The 18,787-nt window shown below is 44.5% G+C and overlaps 1 protein-coding gene across 1 annotated transcript; it reads left to right on the top strand.

The window, feature by feature from the left end:
* The first annotated feature begins 10,109 nt into the window (after positions 1 to 10,109).
* Positions 10,110 to 12,377, top strand: LOC123429590 (indole-2-monooxygenase-like). Its single transcript, XM_045113618.1, has 3 exons — positions 10,110 to 10,601; positions 10,679 to 11,134; positions 11,668 to 12,377. The coding sequence occupies exons 1-3, from the start codon at positions 10,110 to 10,112 to the stop codon at positions 12,292 to 12,294; spliced, it is 1,575 nt and encodes a 524-aa protein (XP_044969553.1). The 3' UTR covers positions 12,295 to 12,377.
* Positions 12,378 to 18,787: the final 6,410 nt, after the last annotated feature.

The following is an 18,787-nucleotide window of genomic DNA, read 5'->3' as shown; positions in this document are numbered from 1 at the left end:
TGAAAACGGTAAATGATGGAGGTGTGAACAATGATGATGATATGGACCGGAGTCACATGATGTTCACTAGTGATGTCTCTCTCCCAAAAGACGATAAACAACTATGCTTGGGTAAACAAATCACAGTTGGGCAATTGACAGAATTATGAGCGCACCGCAATGCTAATTATGCTACTTGATAGTTAGAGGTTCAATAGTAATGGGCAGTACGCCAAGACAAGTAGACCGTTTATTCATCAGCATCTACTTACTAATCATCCACCTTGAGATATCTATCCAGAACATATCGCCGGTATTAAGTTGCGAGCCCCACCCAATGTGTAAACCCAAAGCAACGGACAACTGCATTAACGAACTATGCGTAAGGTAAAAAATCCTTGCAACCATGGTCACAAGCACCTTTTTTCTCCCTGGTGGCAACAACACGTCCCCTAGTATCATGTTTCTATCACTCAAGCTAGACATCGAGGGGCATGAACCCACAATCATGCATAACGCTCCCTCTTGGAGTTACAATCTACTACTCGGCCAAATCAATAAATAGCAATGGAGAACCTGCATGAATCACTAAGTAACATAATATAAAAGGATAATCAAATATATAACTCATAACAATCTGAACATAATCTCATAATTCCATCGGATCCCAACAAACCGAGCATAGCAGTAGCAAGAGAATTACATAGATGCCTTGATCATGTAGGGCAACTCACAAGGACTAACCATTGAAGCACAAGATTGGAGAGAAGACATCACATAACTACTGGTCATGGACCCATGGTCCAAGGAGGACTACTCACGGCACGTCCGGGAAGCGTCCATGGAGGTGGAGAAGCTCCCGGAGGTCAATTCTCCCTCCGGCAGGGTGCCGGGAATAGGTCTCGTGACGCTCCCCGATCTCAGAAGCGCTGCGGCGGCGGAACGATGGAGAAATTCGCGATTCTAGAAGTTGTGGAAGGGTTTTCTCTCGGAGGACTAAATATAGGCCGGAGGAGGGCACCGGAGGAGGTGGGGCCCACCCAGGCGGCCTCTTGGCGCGGACAGGGGGTAGGTCGCGCCATGTGGTCGCCTGGACGGCCCTTGGCCCCAATGTGGCCCATCTTTGGTGATCTGGAAGCTTCCGTTACGCTGATTTTTTATATTTTTTTCCTGGAATTTTTCGGGCTTCGAAAAATTGGGTAAAAGCCCGTGCAAAATAGACATCAACAGACAGAAACTGACATTGGGTGCACTGAGTTAGTAGGTTAGTCCAAATATGTGTAAAATGATATAGAAGTGTAGCAAAACATATAACAATGTCACCCAAAAGAACATGGAACAAGCAGAAATTATAGATATGTTTGGGACGTATCAGTTGCTTAGGGCCTTGGATGAGCACTGGCATCATAATGAACTTCCACTTCATGCACAACCAAGGAGGAAGGTTATACATACATAGAGTCACATGCCATGTGCTATGCTTGCTGCTCTCCTCCCCAAAAGGATTAACGCCATCGGTACTTAAACCAAACCACACGTTCCTTGGGTCACCTGTAAAGTCGCTCCACTTTTTCTCGATCTTTCTCCACTCCGACCCGTTAGTGGGTGCTCTTAACTTCTTGTCTTTCTTATGGTCTTGTATGTGCCATTGCATCAACTCGGCATGGTTTTTGTTTCTGAACAAACATTTCAACTGTGGTATTATAGGAGCATGCCACATCACCTTGGTAGGAACCCTCTTCCCGGTCCGCTCACCCTCAACATCACCAGGGTCATCTCTTGTGATCTTATACAGCAATGCACCGCATACCGGGCATGCATTCAAATCCTCGTACGCACCGCGGTAGAGGATGCAGTCATTAGGGCATGCATGTATCTTCTGCACCTCCAATCCTAGAGGGCATAGAACCTTCTTTGTTTCGTACATACTGTCGGGCAATTCATTATCCTTTGAAAGCTTCTTCTTCATTATTTTCAGTAGCAAACAAAATCCCTTGTCAGATACACCATTGTGTGCCTTCCATTGCAACAATTCCAGTGTGGTACCGAGCTTTGTGTTGTCATCTTCGCAATTTGGGTACAACCCTTTTTTGTGATCCTCTGACATGCGGTCAAACTTCAACTTCTCCCTTTCGCTTTCGCATTCTCCCTGTGCATCAACAATGACCCGACGAAGATCATCATCGGGCACATCGTCTGGTTCCTCTTGATCTTCATCTTCCCCATTGCAGCATCACCGTATTCAGGGGGCGGGTAGTTGTCATCATCTTCTTCTTCTTCTTTGTCTTCCATCATAACCCCTCTTTCTCCGTTCTTGGTCCAAACATTATAGTGTGGCATAAAACACTTCTCACGCAGGTGGAAGTGAAGGGTTTTAGAGTTGGAGAAAGCCTTTGTATTCTCACAGACACAACATGGACAATGCATAAAACCATTCTGCTTGTTTGCCTCAGCCGCTTCAAGAAAATTATGCACGCTCTTAATATACTTGGAGGTGCATCGATCACCGTACATCCATTGCTAGTTCATCTGCGTGCGTTATATAATAGTGTATTAAAAACCATTACAACATATCATGAATAGAGAAGTGACCAAATTAATAGAAATTCACCATCACATTAAAGCCAAAGTATATTAGTGACCAAAATAAATACATAACGGTTATACATAGTTCTCATAATTGAACAACATATAGCTCGCTAGAGCATCTAATTAAAACATACATTGAAACTACAAAATTTAAATGCAACAACAAATGCGATGATAACCGCAACTAAGGTACCAATTGATCCAACGGCATAATGATACCAAGCCTCAATATGAATGCCATATTTTCTAAGCTTTCTAATCTTCAAGCACATTGCATCCATCTTGACCTTGAGATCATCGACGACATCGGCAACATTCAACTCCAATTTCATCTTCTCCTCTTCAACTCCTTGTAATTTTTTTTCAAGTAATTTTTTTCATTTTCAACCAAATTTAACTTCTCGACAAGAATTTCTATGTCGGTTGGAATTTTCGTTTCACATGCCTCCTAGATTAAAAAATCTATGTCACGTTGGTCGGCATAATTCTCATAAACACTAAATAAAACAAATAGTTATAAAAGATAATATATACCACATCCAAATCATAGACAGGACAAGGGCCGACAGAGGCGGATACCAAAACCATCACACTATATAATAACAAACAATAATAAAAGTAAGAAAATTACACAAGTATCTATCAATATCATACAAGTAAGAAATTGTTTCTTTTATAAAGAAGATAAGAAGAAGAGGCTAACCATGGTGGTGCCGGCGCCGAGATAGGCGCGGCCGATCGACGGCGGTGAGGACGGGGACGGACGGGACGGACCGCCAAACCTAGACAAATCTTGAGGAAAATGGAGCTTGGACAAGGAGCTTAGAGAGGAGAAAGCTTAAGTGTAGCTCGGGCATTTCATCGAACACCTCATGTGGATAGGAGGTGAGCTAGAGCACCACAAAGCTCTCCCACGACCGGCCAAAAGAACGGAGCAGTGCACTGCTCTGCCCGTGGGCAGGGAGTATATATAGGCCAACCATTGGTCCCGGTTTATGGCTGGAACCGGGACTAAAGGACACCATTTGGTCCCGTTTCAAGCCACAAACTAGGACCAATGGTTGTGGGCCAGGAGCGAGGCCAATTGGTCCCGATTCGTGTTTGGAACCAGGACTAAAGGGGTTAGACGAACCGGGACCAATGGCCCAGAGGCCCGGCCGGCGCCCTGGACTCACGACCGGGGACCGATGCCCGCATAGGTCCTGGTTCATGAGTGAACCGGGATTAATGGGATTTCATGCCTGGACCAAAGCCCTATTTTCTACTAGTGGGCCAGCGTTTTTCACCACTAAATGTCGTGCGACGAGATCACCAAAATTAGATCCCATATTGATATATTCCGATGACTTTATTTTCCGAGTTAAAACTTGGAAATATATAGTATGTTAATAACCGAGTTTTTTATATAGTAGTTATCCAACATGAAAAACTAGAACCATTTGACAATGTTTCAATGAATTTTTAGGTCAAAAGTTATCACCTGATACTATAAGAGTTACCATATTTTTCATATGCTATTACCAACATCAAACTTTTCTCGATTGGGTGTGTTGGTGTTGGGGAACGTCGCATGGGAAACAAAAATTTTCCTACGCGCACGAAGACCTATCATGGTGATGTCCATCTACGAGAGGGGATCTGTGATCTACGTACCCTTGTAGACCGTACAGTAGAAGCGTTAGTGAACGCGGTTGATGTAGTGGAACATCCTCACGTCCCCCGATCCGCCCCACGAACCGTCCCGCAATCAGTCCCACGATCTAGTGCCGAACGGACGGCACCTCCGCGTTCAGCACACGTACAGCTCGACGATGATCTCGGCCTTCTTGATCCAGCAAGAGAGACGGAGAGGTAGAAGAGTTCTCCGGCAGCGTGACGGTGCTCCGGAGGTTGGTGATGATCTTGTCTCGGCAGGGCTCCGCCCGAGCTCCGCAGAAACGCGATCTAGAGGTAAAACCGTGGAGATATGTGGTCGGGCTGCCGTGGCAAAGTTGTTTCAAATCAGCCCTAAAACCTCCGTATATATAGGGGGAGGAGGGGGAGCCTTGCCTTGGGGTCCAAGGACTCCCAAGGGCTTCGGCCGAGCCAAGGGGGGGAGTTCTTTCCTTCCAAACCGAGTCCAACTAGGTTTGCAAGGAGGAGTCCTTCCCCCTTTTCCCACCTCCTCCTTTTTTTTTCTTTTCTCTTTGATTTTTCTTCCTATGGCGCATAGGGCTTTCTTGGGCTGTCCCACCAGCCCACTAAGGGCTGGTGCACCACCCCCAAGGCCTATGGGCTTCCCCGGGTGGGTTGCCCCCCCCCCCCCCCCAGTGAACACCCGGAACCCATTCGTCATTCCCGGTACATTCCTGGTAACTCCGAAAACCTTCCGGTAATCAAATGAGGTCATCCTATATATCAATCTTTGTTTCCGGACCATTCCGGAAACCCTCGTGACGTCCGTGATCTCATCCGGGACTCCGAACAACATTCGGTAACCAACCATATAACTCAAATACGCATAAAACAACGTCGAACCTTAAGTGTGCAGACCCTGCGGGTTCGAGAACTATGTAGACATGACCCGAGAGACTCCTCGGTCAATATCCAATAGCGGGACCTGGATGCCCATATTGTATCCTACATATTCTACGAAGATCTCATCGTTTGAACCTCAGTGCCAAGGATTCATATAATCACGTATGTCATTCCCTTTGTCCTTCGGTATGTTACTTGCCCGAGATTCGATCGTCAGTATCCGCATACCTATTTCAATCTCGTTTACCGGCAAGTCTCTTTACTCGTTCCGTAATACAAGATCCCGCAACTTACACTAAGTCACATTGCTTGCAAGGCTTGTGTGTGATGTTGTATTACCGAGTGGGCCCCGAGATACCTCTCCGTCACACGGAGTGACAAATCCCAGTCTTGATCCATACTAACTCAACGAACACCTTCGGAGATACCTGTAGAGCATCTTTATAGTCACCCAGTTACGTTGCGATGTTTGATACACACAAAGCATTCCTCCGGTGTCCGTGAGTTATATGATCTCATGGTCATAGGAACAAATACTTGACACGCAGAAAACAGTAGCAACAAAGTGACACGATCAACATGCTACGTCTATTAGTTTGGGTCTAGTCCATCACATGATTCTCCTAATGATGCGATCCCGTTATCAACTGACAACACTTGCCTATGGCCAGGAAACCTTGACCATCTTTGATCAACGAGCTAGTCAACTAGAGGCTTACTAGGGACAGTGTTTTGTCTATGTATCCACACAAGTATTGTGTTTCCAATCAATACAATTATAGCATGGATAATAAACGATTATCATGAACTAAGAAATATAATAATAACTAATTTATTATTGCCTCTAGGGCATATTTCCAACAGTTGGAAACTATTTTGTGCTGGAAAGTTACAAAACGATTAGCTTTTGATTTATCAAACAGTACAAGAATAATTATCAACTTCGAAACTTAAAAAGATTTCTAAAGGATGCGTTTGTTCGGAGTTACAAAACAACACACATAAAATTATTGGATACCCAAACTATATCTTGCCCAACCAATCATGTTAGTACTTTACTTTTGTGGTGTATGATTGTGACCTAGATAACTACATAACTAAATTCTAGTTGTTTTTAGTTGTTGTTGTTATAGCTATAACATGGGTAGCTACATAAACTACATAATTTACATGTTGATTTGATATATTCTTGGATGTTGGGAAACTATATGACTATCCATAGTGGGAGTAACTCAGCTAATAATATAGATGTCATTTATGCAAAAAAAATTGATGTGTCAAGGGATTAGCGAAGATAGAGAGAGAGAGGTTTATGGCAACTTGATGTGTTACTCAAACATCACATATCCCAAAACAATATGAATCTGTAACCTAATAAATGAAGCTTTGCATAACAACACACTTATGTTACTATCCACTATGAAGATAATAATATAACCTATAGTCAGTGTGCATGTTAGTATAAGTTACTCTCCACCATGACTAGTCTACTAAGCAGTAGTTATCAAGGGAATAATGTGTGAGTTAGTTTATGTTTGGTAAATTACCATGTTGGTAACCGTAGCATATATGCAGCCGGGTAATACACATAATTATCATATTAGTAACTGTAGCATATGCAGCTCGATAATTACATAATTAATGTGTTAGTAAGGGCGTGTTCGGTAGCTCGCCAGCTCCTAGCTTCCGCGTATCGCGAGCGGAGCTGGCCCGAACGGCCCGGCACCCGGAAGCTGGCTTCCCGGATCGAACCAGCATCCACGTACAAAAACTTAGAGCTGGTGTTTCGTCGATCCCAGAAATCGCAAGAGCTGGAGTTCGAGTTATTTATGACGAGCTGGCACCGTGAAGTGAAACAAAGCGTTTCGTCAAGCGAACAAAAGAGCGGAGCTACTTCATTCCCTCCCTACCAGGCCAGAAACGAGCTTAATGGGCCAGCCAGCTCCAACTTGGGCCAAATTTGGCTTGTCCTCAACTCCCAATAGGCCAAAATCAACTGAAAAAGGATGTCAATCCATGCGTTGCCACAGAAAACTGGAGCTGACACACCGAACGGTTTTCTGATCGCTGGCTTTCATTTGGGAAGCTGGCGTACTAAACGGGAAGCTGGATTTCAGGATTTTCAGGAGTTGACGAGCTACCGAACAAGCCCTAACCATGGCATATGCAGTTAGGTAAGTACTACATAATTTATTCTCTCGCATACACTCGCTCAATGTGTTAGTAACCGTGGCATACGCAGTTAGGTAAGTACATAATTTATTCTCTCAGCATACAGTCACGCTGATTGCACACTAAAATTGGTTTGCTAATTCTTATCAGATGTCATGACCACATACGTGATCCTTATGCATATGTATACATATATAGGCTTTTTGTTTGTGTTCAACTGACAATATCTTGGTCGCTTTAGTTCACAATTGTCCACTTTGTTCGTTATTATAAGATGTTTAGGATGGGGAGAGGTGTTTTGGCTCCTCGGTGCATTTGCACCTGGATGAAAAGTAACATAAAAAATAACAGTAAATATTTTAAAAAATGATTATTTTTAGATGTTCGTGTTTCTGTCACAAGCATGTTTGACAATTTTTATGCGGATTGGAGAAGTGGTGTTTCATGGGTGAAAAAACAAATTTACATGCCACATTTTGGGGTAACAATTGATGTTCAATTTGTATTTTTTTGCACATGCCAAAATGCTTAACCTTTTTGCCTAAATTTTTTGAAGTAGCATTTGAATGTGGCAAAAAAAACACAAGTTTTTTGTTTGGATTTTTTTTCACATTTCAAAATTCATTTTCGATGGGCAGGAGCACGTGCTCCCGAGAGCCGAATTGCATTTCCCGTTTGGGATAATTCAATATAGACTAGATGCAGACTAAAATGAATGAACAAACTCACTAAAACGTGTCTATATACATTCGATTTAGAATAAAGTTAGAACATCTTATTTCAGAATAAAGTTAGAACATCTTATAATAGTGAAGGAGGGTGTACCTAATACATGATTTTTTGCAGCATATATTTATATATTCTAATAGACGCATATCTTTGAAATCTTCTGATATTTGTTTTGGATGCACAATTATCGAATCTATCTCTATGTATACATACTCATTCACCCACCTTGGTTTGTCCGTGCATTTACTTTTCCTTAACTTAAACCCACGTTGATGATTAGTATACTGTTTCCTTTATGCAAGGTCTTATTTTGGAATAAAGTTAGAACATCTTATTTCAGAATAAAGTTAGAACATCTTATAATACTGAAGGAGGGTGTGCCTAATACATGATAGTTTGCAGCAAATTTATATATTCTAATAGACGCATATCTTTGAAATCTTCTGACATTTGTTTTAGATGCACAATTATCTAATCTATCTTTATGTATTACATACTCATTCACCCACCTTTGTTTGTCCGTGCGTTTACTTTTTCTTAACTTAAACCCACGTTGATGATTAGTATTCTGTTTCCTTTATGCAAGATCTTATTTGGTTTGGTTATTTATCCAATCTTCATTATTTAGCTTTTGACAGGTGACCAACTCCAGCACATTTAACTTCCACGGTGCTGAAGGTTGCTTCGTTATTCATGGCGTGTTGTTGACTCGAGCCCACTCTATGATCGGCCGATAATAGGCTTTGAGCAGGAGTTATTTGAAACATTTGTAGGCACATATGTTAACTTCTTTGATAACTTTGGTGGAGTGGTTACTTGTCAGCTGCATGTCCAATAGTTTATTTAGATGGGCGAATGGGTGTGAGGGCATCTCCAACAAACCGATCGATAGATCACAACTGAAAGTATCATATACTATTATTATCTACTCTCTTGGTTTTTAAATATAATTTTTTCTAAAGGTTTACTATGGACTACATACAACACAAGATAATAAATCTATACCCTAAAGTATGTCTATATACATTTAGGAACGGAGGGAGTATATGATATCAATGTATGATACTACCTCTACAATGTATAATATTATAGCTTCGTATTATAGAGACATCATTTATTGACATGCATGACACAGAATAATACATCATTTAATATGATACAATATCATAATGATAATCAACCTTCTCTTTTCACATTAATTTATGTGACACCTCAACAAAAATACATTAGTTGACATGCATGATACTATTTATGATGTTTTTATTATTTTTTGAAACGGCATGACGCTTTTATTGTGACCAGCCTAAAAAGGACACAATATTTGTTCGTGGACCAGTTTGCGGACAGTGATGCTCGAACCGGCCATCCAACCATGCCCTCTAAATGTCCTTTTATGCATGTGCATGTCGCAATTGAGAAGAAAAGGGATGTCCAGATGTTCAACGTGGTGGCTTTTGGTTAACTAGACCGATGTCGGGACTCCTTAAAGCCCCCTTAAATTTTGCTTCCAGTTTAGAAGAGTTTAGACGTTTGGACATATAATATCAGATGATAAAAAAGTGTCCGAACTCCTGCAAAAGACCTATAAGGACGATTTGAGAGTCCTCACTGGAGACTTCCTAAATTACTAAAGTGCATAGTACTATATGATTTCCCGGAAACCCCCTTCGGTGCCCGGGCTCAGATGAGCATGTGAACAGTCCGTGATTAAAAATAGAAAAAAAATTAAAAAAATCATTTTTTTGTGAAAGCAAGATGTGCTTGCGCGTGATACTCATGCAAATTTTGATGATGTTATTTGGACATTCGAGTAGCACGCGACAAAAAAGACAAATCCAACCAGGAATAGTGTTGTTTTTCAAATGTTTCTTTGAGATCCGATTTTTTTGCCACGAGCTCCTCAAATGTTCAAACTTTTTCAAATTTGGAATAGACATCATGCACTCAATTAAGCATCTTTCATCACAAATCTTTTTTAGAATTTTTGAATTTTTTTACTATTTTAAATCACGGTACTGTCAGTCCCGGGCTCAACTGAGCCCGAGCCAAAACACTGCTCTCATGATTAGTTTCCTATATATATCATGTCCATGCACCTCTTACATTTGTCGACACCAGAGGACATGGCGCATCACTTGGGTGTATTATACCATCTCATGCATGAGACAAGTCCACAAGCAGTGTTACTTGTACTGCTAATACTGCTGCTGCGCTTCGCCACAAAAGGTAGTGGTAGCAAGAAGCAAGCGCGTCTCCCTCCTTCCCCTCCAGGCCTTCCTTTGATAGGCCACTTGCACCTTGGCCGCGATCACGTCTCCCTATGCAACCTCGCCAAGAAGCATGGCTCCGACGACGGCCTCATGCTCCTCCGCCGCGGCACCGTCCCGCACCTCGTTGTGTCGTCCCCTGGCGCCGCCAAGGCGATCATGCGGACGCACGGCCACCTGTTCGCCTCGCGGCCAACATCCATGGTCGCCGGCGAGCTCCTATATGGGCCGTTGGACGTCGTCTTCGCCCCCTACGGCGAGCACTGGCGGCAGGCGAGGAAGCTCGCCACTATGCACCTGCTCAGCCTCAGGAAGGTCCAGTCATACCGCCTCGCCCGTCGGCAAGAGGTCTGCACGTTGCATTACATCACTATTCATTCCTGAGTCCTGACATAGGCTTACTGATTGATGTATATATTGTATAGGTGAGACTGGTGATGGCCGTGATCCGAGAGGCGGCGGCCACGGGCACGGCGGTGGACATGAGCGAGATGATGAACACGTTTGCGTACGGCATGGTGTGCGGCGCCTTGTCGGGGAAGTTCATCAAGAAGGAAGGCCGGAACAAGATGTTGAGGGAGCTGATCGAGGCGAACACAACTCTCTTTGCGAGTTTCAACCTGGAAAACTGCTTCCCAAGGTTAGCATGGCTCACTAGATCTAGTGTTTGCAGCAAGGCCAAGAAGGTGAACAGAAGATGGGACGATCTGCTCGAAAAGATAATACAAGACCACGAGAAACGATCATTGTTGTCACCACATGGCACACACCACGATGCCAAACAGGAAGAAGGGAGTGACTTCATTGATGTACTTCTATCGGTTCGGCAGCAGGAAGACTACGAGGGTATCACCAGAGAGCACATCAAGGCCATCTTAATGGTAAGTGCAGTAGTGCTTCAGTAACTAATTGACCACCCCGATTATGCTAATCCAAACAGTTTGAGATCATCCTAGGTAAATAAATGTTATTGTGCTTACGTTCCGGGGAGGGCATGACAAAACAAACATTTTTTATGGCAATTTATGTCTTCGCGAGAATGACAAATTCCTTCAAAAAGCACCGCAAAATTATGACAGAGAACTGAACGGGGCGTATAAATCGATTTGTAAAAACAGTAATGTCAGTTTAGTGCTTGCACTTTTTCCTAAGCAGAAGTTCAACCTTTTAGAATTGATTTGGTCATAAAAATGTCTGAAATGACTTAAATATCCACGGACCCTTAAATAAATATCAAAATATGCACAGAAAAGATCGGCCATGACTTAAATATCCACGCACCCTTAAATAAATATCAAAATATGCACAGAAAAATGTCTGAAATGACTAAACAAGTCCGGTTAAATTGCACAAAGTTGAAAAAGAGTTGGCTATTAACTTCATCTCGCTCACGATAACAAATGTACGTACACAGGACATGTTTGCTGCAGGCACAGACACATCGTCCTTCGCGTTGGAGGTCGCTATGGCTGAGATCATGCGTAACCCTCGAGTCATGACTAAGCTACAAGCCGAGGTGAGGAACGGCACACCAAAGGGGCAAGACATGGTCGAGGAAGAGAACTTAGCCAACATGGCATATTTGAAGGCCGTGGTCAAGGAGACACTAAGGCTGCACCCGCCGCTACCGCTCCTCATCCCTCACAGTTCCATGTTAGAGAGTGATGTCGATGTCGCCGGATACACGCTCCCTTCTGGAGCATGGGTCATGGTGAACACGTGGGCTATCAACAGAGACCCTGGGTGGTGGGAGAAGCCGGAGGAGTTCCTGCCGGAAAGGTTCATGGAGGGTGGTAGTGCCTCGACAGTGGACTTCAGGGGGAATGACTTTCAGTTTTTGCCGTTCGGAGCTGGTAGGAGGATCTGCCCTGGTATGAACTTCGGGTTGGCGATGATCGAGATCATGCTGGCAAACCTTGTGTACGGCCACGATTGGGAGCTACCGTCTGGCATTGAGAAGAACGGTATTGACATGACTGAGGTGTTTCGCTTGAGCGTGCGACGGAAGGAGAAACTGATGCTTGTTCCAAAGACCACTTAACTTTGTGAATGTACGCAGTGTGCATTGCAACATGACTGCTTTATTTTTTTTATATCACTAGCAAAAGGGCCCGTGTGTTGCAACGGAAGAAAAAAAATACCACACGCTTTTAATCTTTTTATAATCATTTTGATTTATTAAAATAATAAGCTAACTAACTAATGTAGTCAGTCATATCCTATTTTGTTGAGAAATCAATCTGTCCATTGTTAATTTCCCCTCCAGTCCGTATTCCTGAAGGGCTCGAGGATTCATGACGGGATTCTTGCCCTACACGAGATTGTCCACGAGGTGGCGTCCAAGGGACTCAGGGGGGTCTTCCTCAAATTGGACTTCCAGAAGGCGTATGACCGTCTTGATTGGTCCTTCTTGAGGTTGGTGATGCAGCGGCGCGGATTTGTCGAGAGATGGTGTTCCTGGATCATGCAACTGGTTCGATTCGGTAGCACCGCGATCAATATCAATGGTGAAGTAGGCCCTTTTTTCCGGGCTTCCAGGGGGGTCAAGCAAGGAGACCCTATCTCCCCCCTACTTTTTAATCTCGCTGTTGACGCCCTTGCTGGCATCCTGGATAAGGCAAAGCTAGCCGGGCATATCCAGGGGGTGGTTGGCCACCTCATCCCGGGTGGTGGGTTTCCCACCTCCAATATGCGGATGACACCATGATCATGGTCTCAAGCTCGGACTCGGACATTGCTAATCTTAAGTTCCTTTTGCTCTGCTTCGAGAAAATGCCTGGACATAAGATTAACTTTGATAAGAGTGAGGTGATGGTCCTGGGCTACTCTGAGGCTGAGCAGCACATGATCGCGGACAACCTTAACTGCAAGCTGGCTGCTTTCCCCATCTCGTATTTGGGGATGCCCCTAGCTAAGTCCAGGATTCTCGTCAGTGGGTTTGATCTGCTTGTGGGACGAGTAGCGTCCCGTGCGGAGCCCTGGTGCGGCAGGTTCACGTCTAAAGGTAGCAAATCCATTCTCATAAGCTCTAACCTTGCGAGCCTCCCCATGTATATGATGGGGATGTATCTGTTGGAATTATGCCCTAGAGGCAATGATAAATAAGTTATTATTATAATTCATGTATCAAGATAATCGTTTATTATCCATGCTATAATTGTATTGAATGAAGACTTAGATACATGTGTGCATACATAGACAAAACATTGTCCCTAGCAAGCCTCTAGTTGACTAGCCAGTTGATCAAGGATAGTCAGGGTCTTCTGACTATGTACAAGGTGTTGTTGCTTGATAACTGGATCACGTCATTGGGAGAATCATGTGATGGACTAGACCCAAACTAATAGACGTAGCATGTTGATCGTGTCATTTTGTTGCTACTATTTTCTGCGTGTCAAGTATTTATTCCTATGACCATGAGATCATATAACTCACTGACACCGGAGGAATGCTTTGTGTGTATCAAACGTCGCAACGTAACTGGGTGACTATAAAGATGCTCTACAGGTATGTCCGAAGGTGTTCGTTGAGTTAGTATGGATCAAGACTGGGATTTGTCACTCCGTGTGACGGAGAGGTATCTCGGGACCCACTCGGTAATACAACATCACACAGAAGCCTTGCAAGCAATGTGACTTAGTGTAAGTCGCGGGATCTTGTATTACGGAACGAGTAAAGAGACTTGCCGGTAAACAAGATTGAAATAGGTATGCGGATACTGACGATCGAATCTCGGGCAAGTAACATACCGAAGGACAAAGGGAATGACATACGGGATTATATGAATCCTTGGCACTGAGGTTCAAATGATAAGATCTTCGTAGAATATGTAGGATCCAATATGGGCATCCAGGTCCCGCTATTGGATATTGACCGAGGAGTCTCTCGGGTCATGTCTACATAGTTCTCGAACCCGCAGGGTCTGCACACTTAAGGTTCGACGTTGTTTTATGCGTATTTGAGTTATATGGTTGGTTACCGAATGTTCTTCGGAGTCCCGGATGAGATCATGGACGTCACGAGGGTCTCCGGAATGGTCCGGAGACGAAGATTGATATATAGGATGACCTCATTTGATTACCGAAAGGTTTTCGGAATTACCGGGAATGTACCGGGAATGACGAATGGGTTCCGAATGTTCACCTAGGGGGCAGCCCACCCCGGGGAAGCCCATAGGCCTTAGGGGTGCCGCACCAGCCCTTAGTGGGCTGGTGGGCAAGCCCAAAGAGGCCCCTGCGCAAGGAGATAAGAAAATCAAAGAGAAAGAAAAAAAGGGGAAAGTGGGAAGGAAGGGAAGGACTCCACCTTCCAATCCTAGTTGGACTAGGATTGGAGGAAGAATCCTCCTCCCCCCTTCGGCCGAACCCCTTGGGGATCCTTAAGCCCCAAGGCAAGGCCCCTCCCCTCCCACCTATATATACGGAGGTTTTAGGGCTCATTTGAGACAACTTTTCCACGGCAGCCCGACCACATACCTCCACGGTTTTTCCTCTAGATCGCGTTTCTGCGGAGCTCGGGCGGAGCCCTGCTGAGATTAGATCACCACCAACCTCCAGAGCATTGTCACACTACCGAAGAACTCATCTACCTCTCCGTCTCTCTTGCTGGATCAAGAAGGCCGAGATCATCGTCGAGCTGTACGTGTGCTGAACGCGGAGGTGCCGTCCGTTCGGCACTAGATCGGAGCGGATCATGGAACGGATCGTGGGACGATTCGTGGGACGGTTCACGGGGCGGATCGAGGGACGTGAGGACGTTCTACTACGTCAACCGTGTTTATTAACGATTCTGCTGTGCGATCTACAAGGGTACGTAGATCTGAAATCCCCCTCGTAGATGGACATCACCATGATAGGTCTTCGTGCGCATAGGAAATTTTTTGTTTCCCACGCGACGTTTCCCAACAGTGGCATCATGAGCTAGGTTCATGCGTAGATGTCATCTCGAGTATAACACAAAAGTTTTGCGGGCGGTGATGTGTGATTTGCTGCCCTCCTTAGTCTTTTCTTGGTTCAGCGGTATTGTTGGATCGAAGCGGCTCGGACCGACATTACTCGTACGCTTACAAGAGACTGGTTTCATTGCTACGAGCAACTCCGTTGCTCAAAGATGACTAGCGAGTGTCGGTTTCTCCAACTTTAGTTGAATCGGATTTGACCGAGGAGGCCCTTGGATGAGGTTAAATAGCAATTCATATATCTCCGTTGTGGTGTTTGCGTAAGTAAGATGCGATCCTACTAGATACCCATGGTCACCACGTAAAACATGCAACAACAATTAGAGGACGTCTAACTTGTTTTTGCAGGGTATGCTTGTGATGTGATATGGCCAACGATGTGATGTGATATATTGGATGTATGAGATGATCATGTTGTAATAGTTAATATCGACTTGCACGTCGATGGTACGGCAACCGGCAGGAGCCATAAGGTTGTCTTTAAACTAACATTTGTGCTTGCAGATGTGTTTACTATATTGCTAGGATGTAGCTTTAGTAGTAATAGCATGAGTAGCACGACAACCCCGATGGCGACACGTTGATGGAGATCATGGTGTGGCGCCGGTGACAGAAGATCGTGCCGGTGCTTTAGTGATGGAGATCAAGAAGCACGTGATGATGGCCATATCATGTCACTTATGAATTGCATGTGATGTTAATCCTTTTATGCAACTTATTTTGCTTAGAACGACGGTAGCATTATGAGGTGATCTCTCACTACAATTTCAAAACGAAATTGTGTTCTCTCGGACTGTGCACCGTTGCTACAATTCGTCGTTTTGAGACACCACGTGATGATCGGGTGTGATAGACTCAATATTCACATACAACGGGTGCAAAACAGTTGCACACGCGGAACACTCGGGTTAAGCTTGACAAGCCTAGCATGTGCAGACATGGCCTCGGAACTGTTGGAAATATGCCCTAGAGGCAATAATAAATTAGTTATTATTCTATTTCTTAGTTCATGATAATTGTTTATTATCCATGCTATAATTGTATTGATTGGAAACACAGTGCATGTGTGGATACATAGACAAAACACTGTCCCTAGTAAGCCTCTAGTTGACTAGCTCGTTGATCAAAGATGGTCAAGGTTTCCTGACCATAGGCAAGTGTTGTCACTTGATAACGGGATCACATCATTAGGAGAATCATGTGATGGACTAGACCCAAACTAATAGACGTAGCATGTTGATCGTGTCATTTTGTTGCTACTGTTTTCTGTGTGTCAAGTATTTGTTCCTATGACCATGAGATCATATAACTCACGGACACCGGAGGGATGCTTTGTGTGTATCAAACGTCGCAACGTAACTGGGTGACTATAAAGATGCTCTACAGGTATCTCCGAAGGTGTTCGTTGAGTTAGTATGGATCCAGACTGGGATTTGTCACTCCGTGTGACGGAGAGGTATCTCGGGGCCCACTCGGTAATACAACATCACACACAAGCCATGCAAGCAATGTGACTTAGTGTAAGTTACGGGATCTTGTATTACGGAACGAGTAAAGAGACTTCCCGGTAAACGATATTGAAATAGGTATGCGGATACTGACGATCGAATCTCGGGCAAGTAACATACTGAAGGACAAAGGGAATGACATACGGGATTATATGAATCCTTGGCACTGAGGTTCAAACGATAAGATCTTCGTAGAATATGTAGGATCCAATATGGGCATCCAGGTCCCGCTATTGAATATTGACCGAGGAGTCTCTCGGGTCATGTTTACATAGTTCTCGAACCCGCCGGGTCTGCACACTTAAGGTTCGACGTTGTTTTATGCGTATTTGAGTTATATGGTTGGTTACCGAATGTTGTTCGGAGTCCCGGATGAGATCCAGGACGTCACGAGGAGCTCCGGAATGGTCCGGAGGTAAAGATTGATATATAGGAATTCCTGTTTTGGTCACCGGAAAAGTTTCGGGCTCATTGGTAGTGTACCGGAAGTGCCGGGAGGGGTGCCGGGGACCATCGGGAGGGGTGTCACGCCCCAAGGGGTCTCATGGGCTATGGGAAGAGATAAACCAGCCCCTAGTGGGCTGGAATAAGTTCCCACTAGGGCCCATAATGTTTGAGAAGGAAAAAACACAAGGTGGAAAGAGATTCCAAGTGGGAAGGTGGAATCCTACTCCAAGTAGGATTGGAGTAGGACTCCTCCACCTCCAATTTCGGACAAACCTTTAGGTTTTGAGGCTGCCTCCTCCCCTCCCTCCCTCCTATATATAGTGGGGTTTTAGGGCTGATTTGAGACAACTTTTGCCACGGCAGCCCGACCACATACCTCCACGGTTTTACCTCTAGATCGCGTTTCTGCGGAGCTCAGGCGGAGCCCTGCTGAGATTAGATCACCACCAACCTCCAGAGCGCCGTCACGCTGCCGGAGAACTCTTTTACCTCTCTGTCTCTCTTGCTGGATCAAGAAGGCCGAGATCATCGTCGAGCTGTACGTGTGCTGAACGCGGAGGTGCCGTCCGTTCGGCACTAGATCGTGGGACTAATCGCGGGACGGTTCGCGGGGCGGATCGAGGGACGTGAGGACGTTCCACTACATCAACCGTGTTCACTAACGCTTCTGCTGTACGGTCTACAAGGGTACGTAGATCACACATCCCCTCTCGTAGATGGACATCACCATGATAGGTCTTCGTGCGCGTAGGAAATTTTTTGTTTCCCATGCGACGTTCCCCAACAGTAACACATGAGACCGAAAGGTCGATCATGAATCATATAGTAGATATGATTAGCATAGGGATGCTTCCCACTGAAACTATCCTCAACTCACGTGATGATCGGACTTGAGCTAGTGGAATTGGATCATGAACCATTCAAATGACTAGAGAGATGTACTTTTTGAGTGGGAGTTTAGCAAATAATTTGATTAAGTTAAACTCTAATTATCTTGAACATAGTCTAAGTCCACTTTGAATATATTTGTGTTGTAGATCATGGCTCACGCGACAATCACCCTGAATTTTAATACGTTCCTAGAGAAAGCTAAGTTGAAAGAAGATGGACGCAACTTTGTAGACTGGGCTCGTAATCTTAAGTTGCTCCTGCAAGCTGGGAAGAGGGATTATGTCCTTAATGCTGCGCTAGGAGATGAACCACCCGCTACGGCTGACCAAGATGTTAAGAACGCTTGGTTAACACGTAAGGAGGACTACTCAGTAGTTCAATGTGCAGTCTTGTATGGCTTAGAGCCGGGACTTCAACGTTGCTTTGAGCGTCATGGAGCATATGAGATGTTCCAGGAGTTGAAGTTTATCTTTTAGAAGAACGCTCGGATCGAGAGGTATGAGACCTCCGATAAATTCTATGCTTGCAAGATGGAGGAGAATTCGTCTGTCAGTGAACATGTGCTCAAAATGTGTGGGTACTCAAACCGTCTAGATGAGATGGGGATTGGACCCCCGCAAGAAGCTATCACTGACAGAATTCTTCAATCACTGCCGCCAAGCTATAAGGGTTTTGTGTTGAACTACAACATGCAAGGGACGAACAAGTCACCCGGCGAGTTGTTCGAGATG

This window comes from Hordeum vulgare, chromosome 2H (assembly GCF_904849725.1).
Source record: "Hordeum vulgare subsp. vulgare chromosome 2H, MorexV3_pseudomolecules_assembly, whole genome shotgun sequence".
NCBI lineage: Eukaryota > Viridiplantae > Streptophyta > Magnoliopsida > Poales > Poaceae > Hordeum > Hordeum vulgare.
The sequence above is the reverse complement of the archived record's forward strand: the minus strand, read 5'-3'. Positions and strand labels throughout refer to the sequence as shown.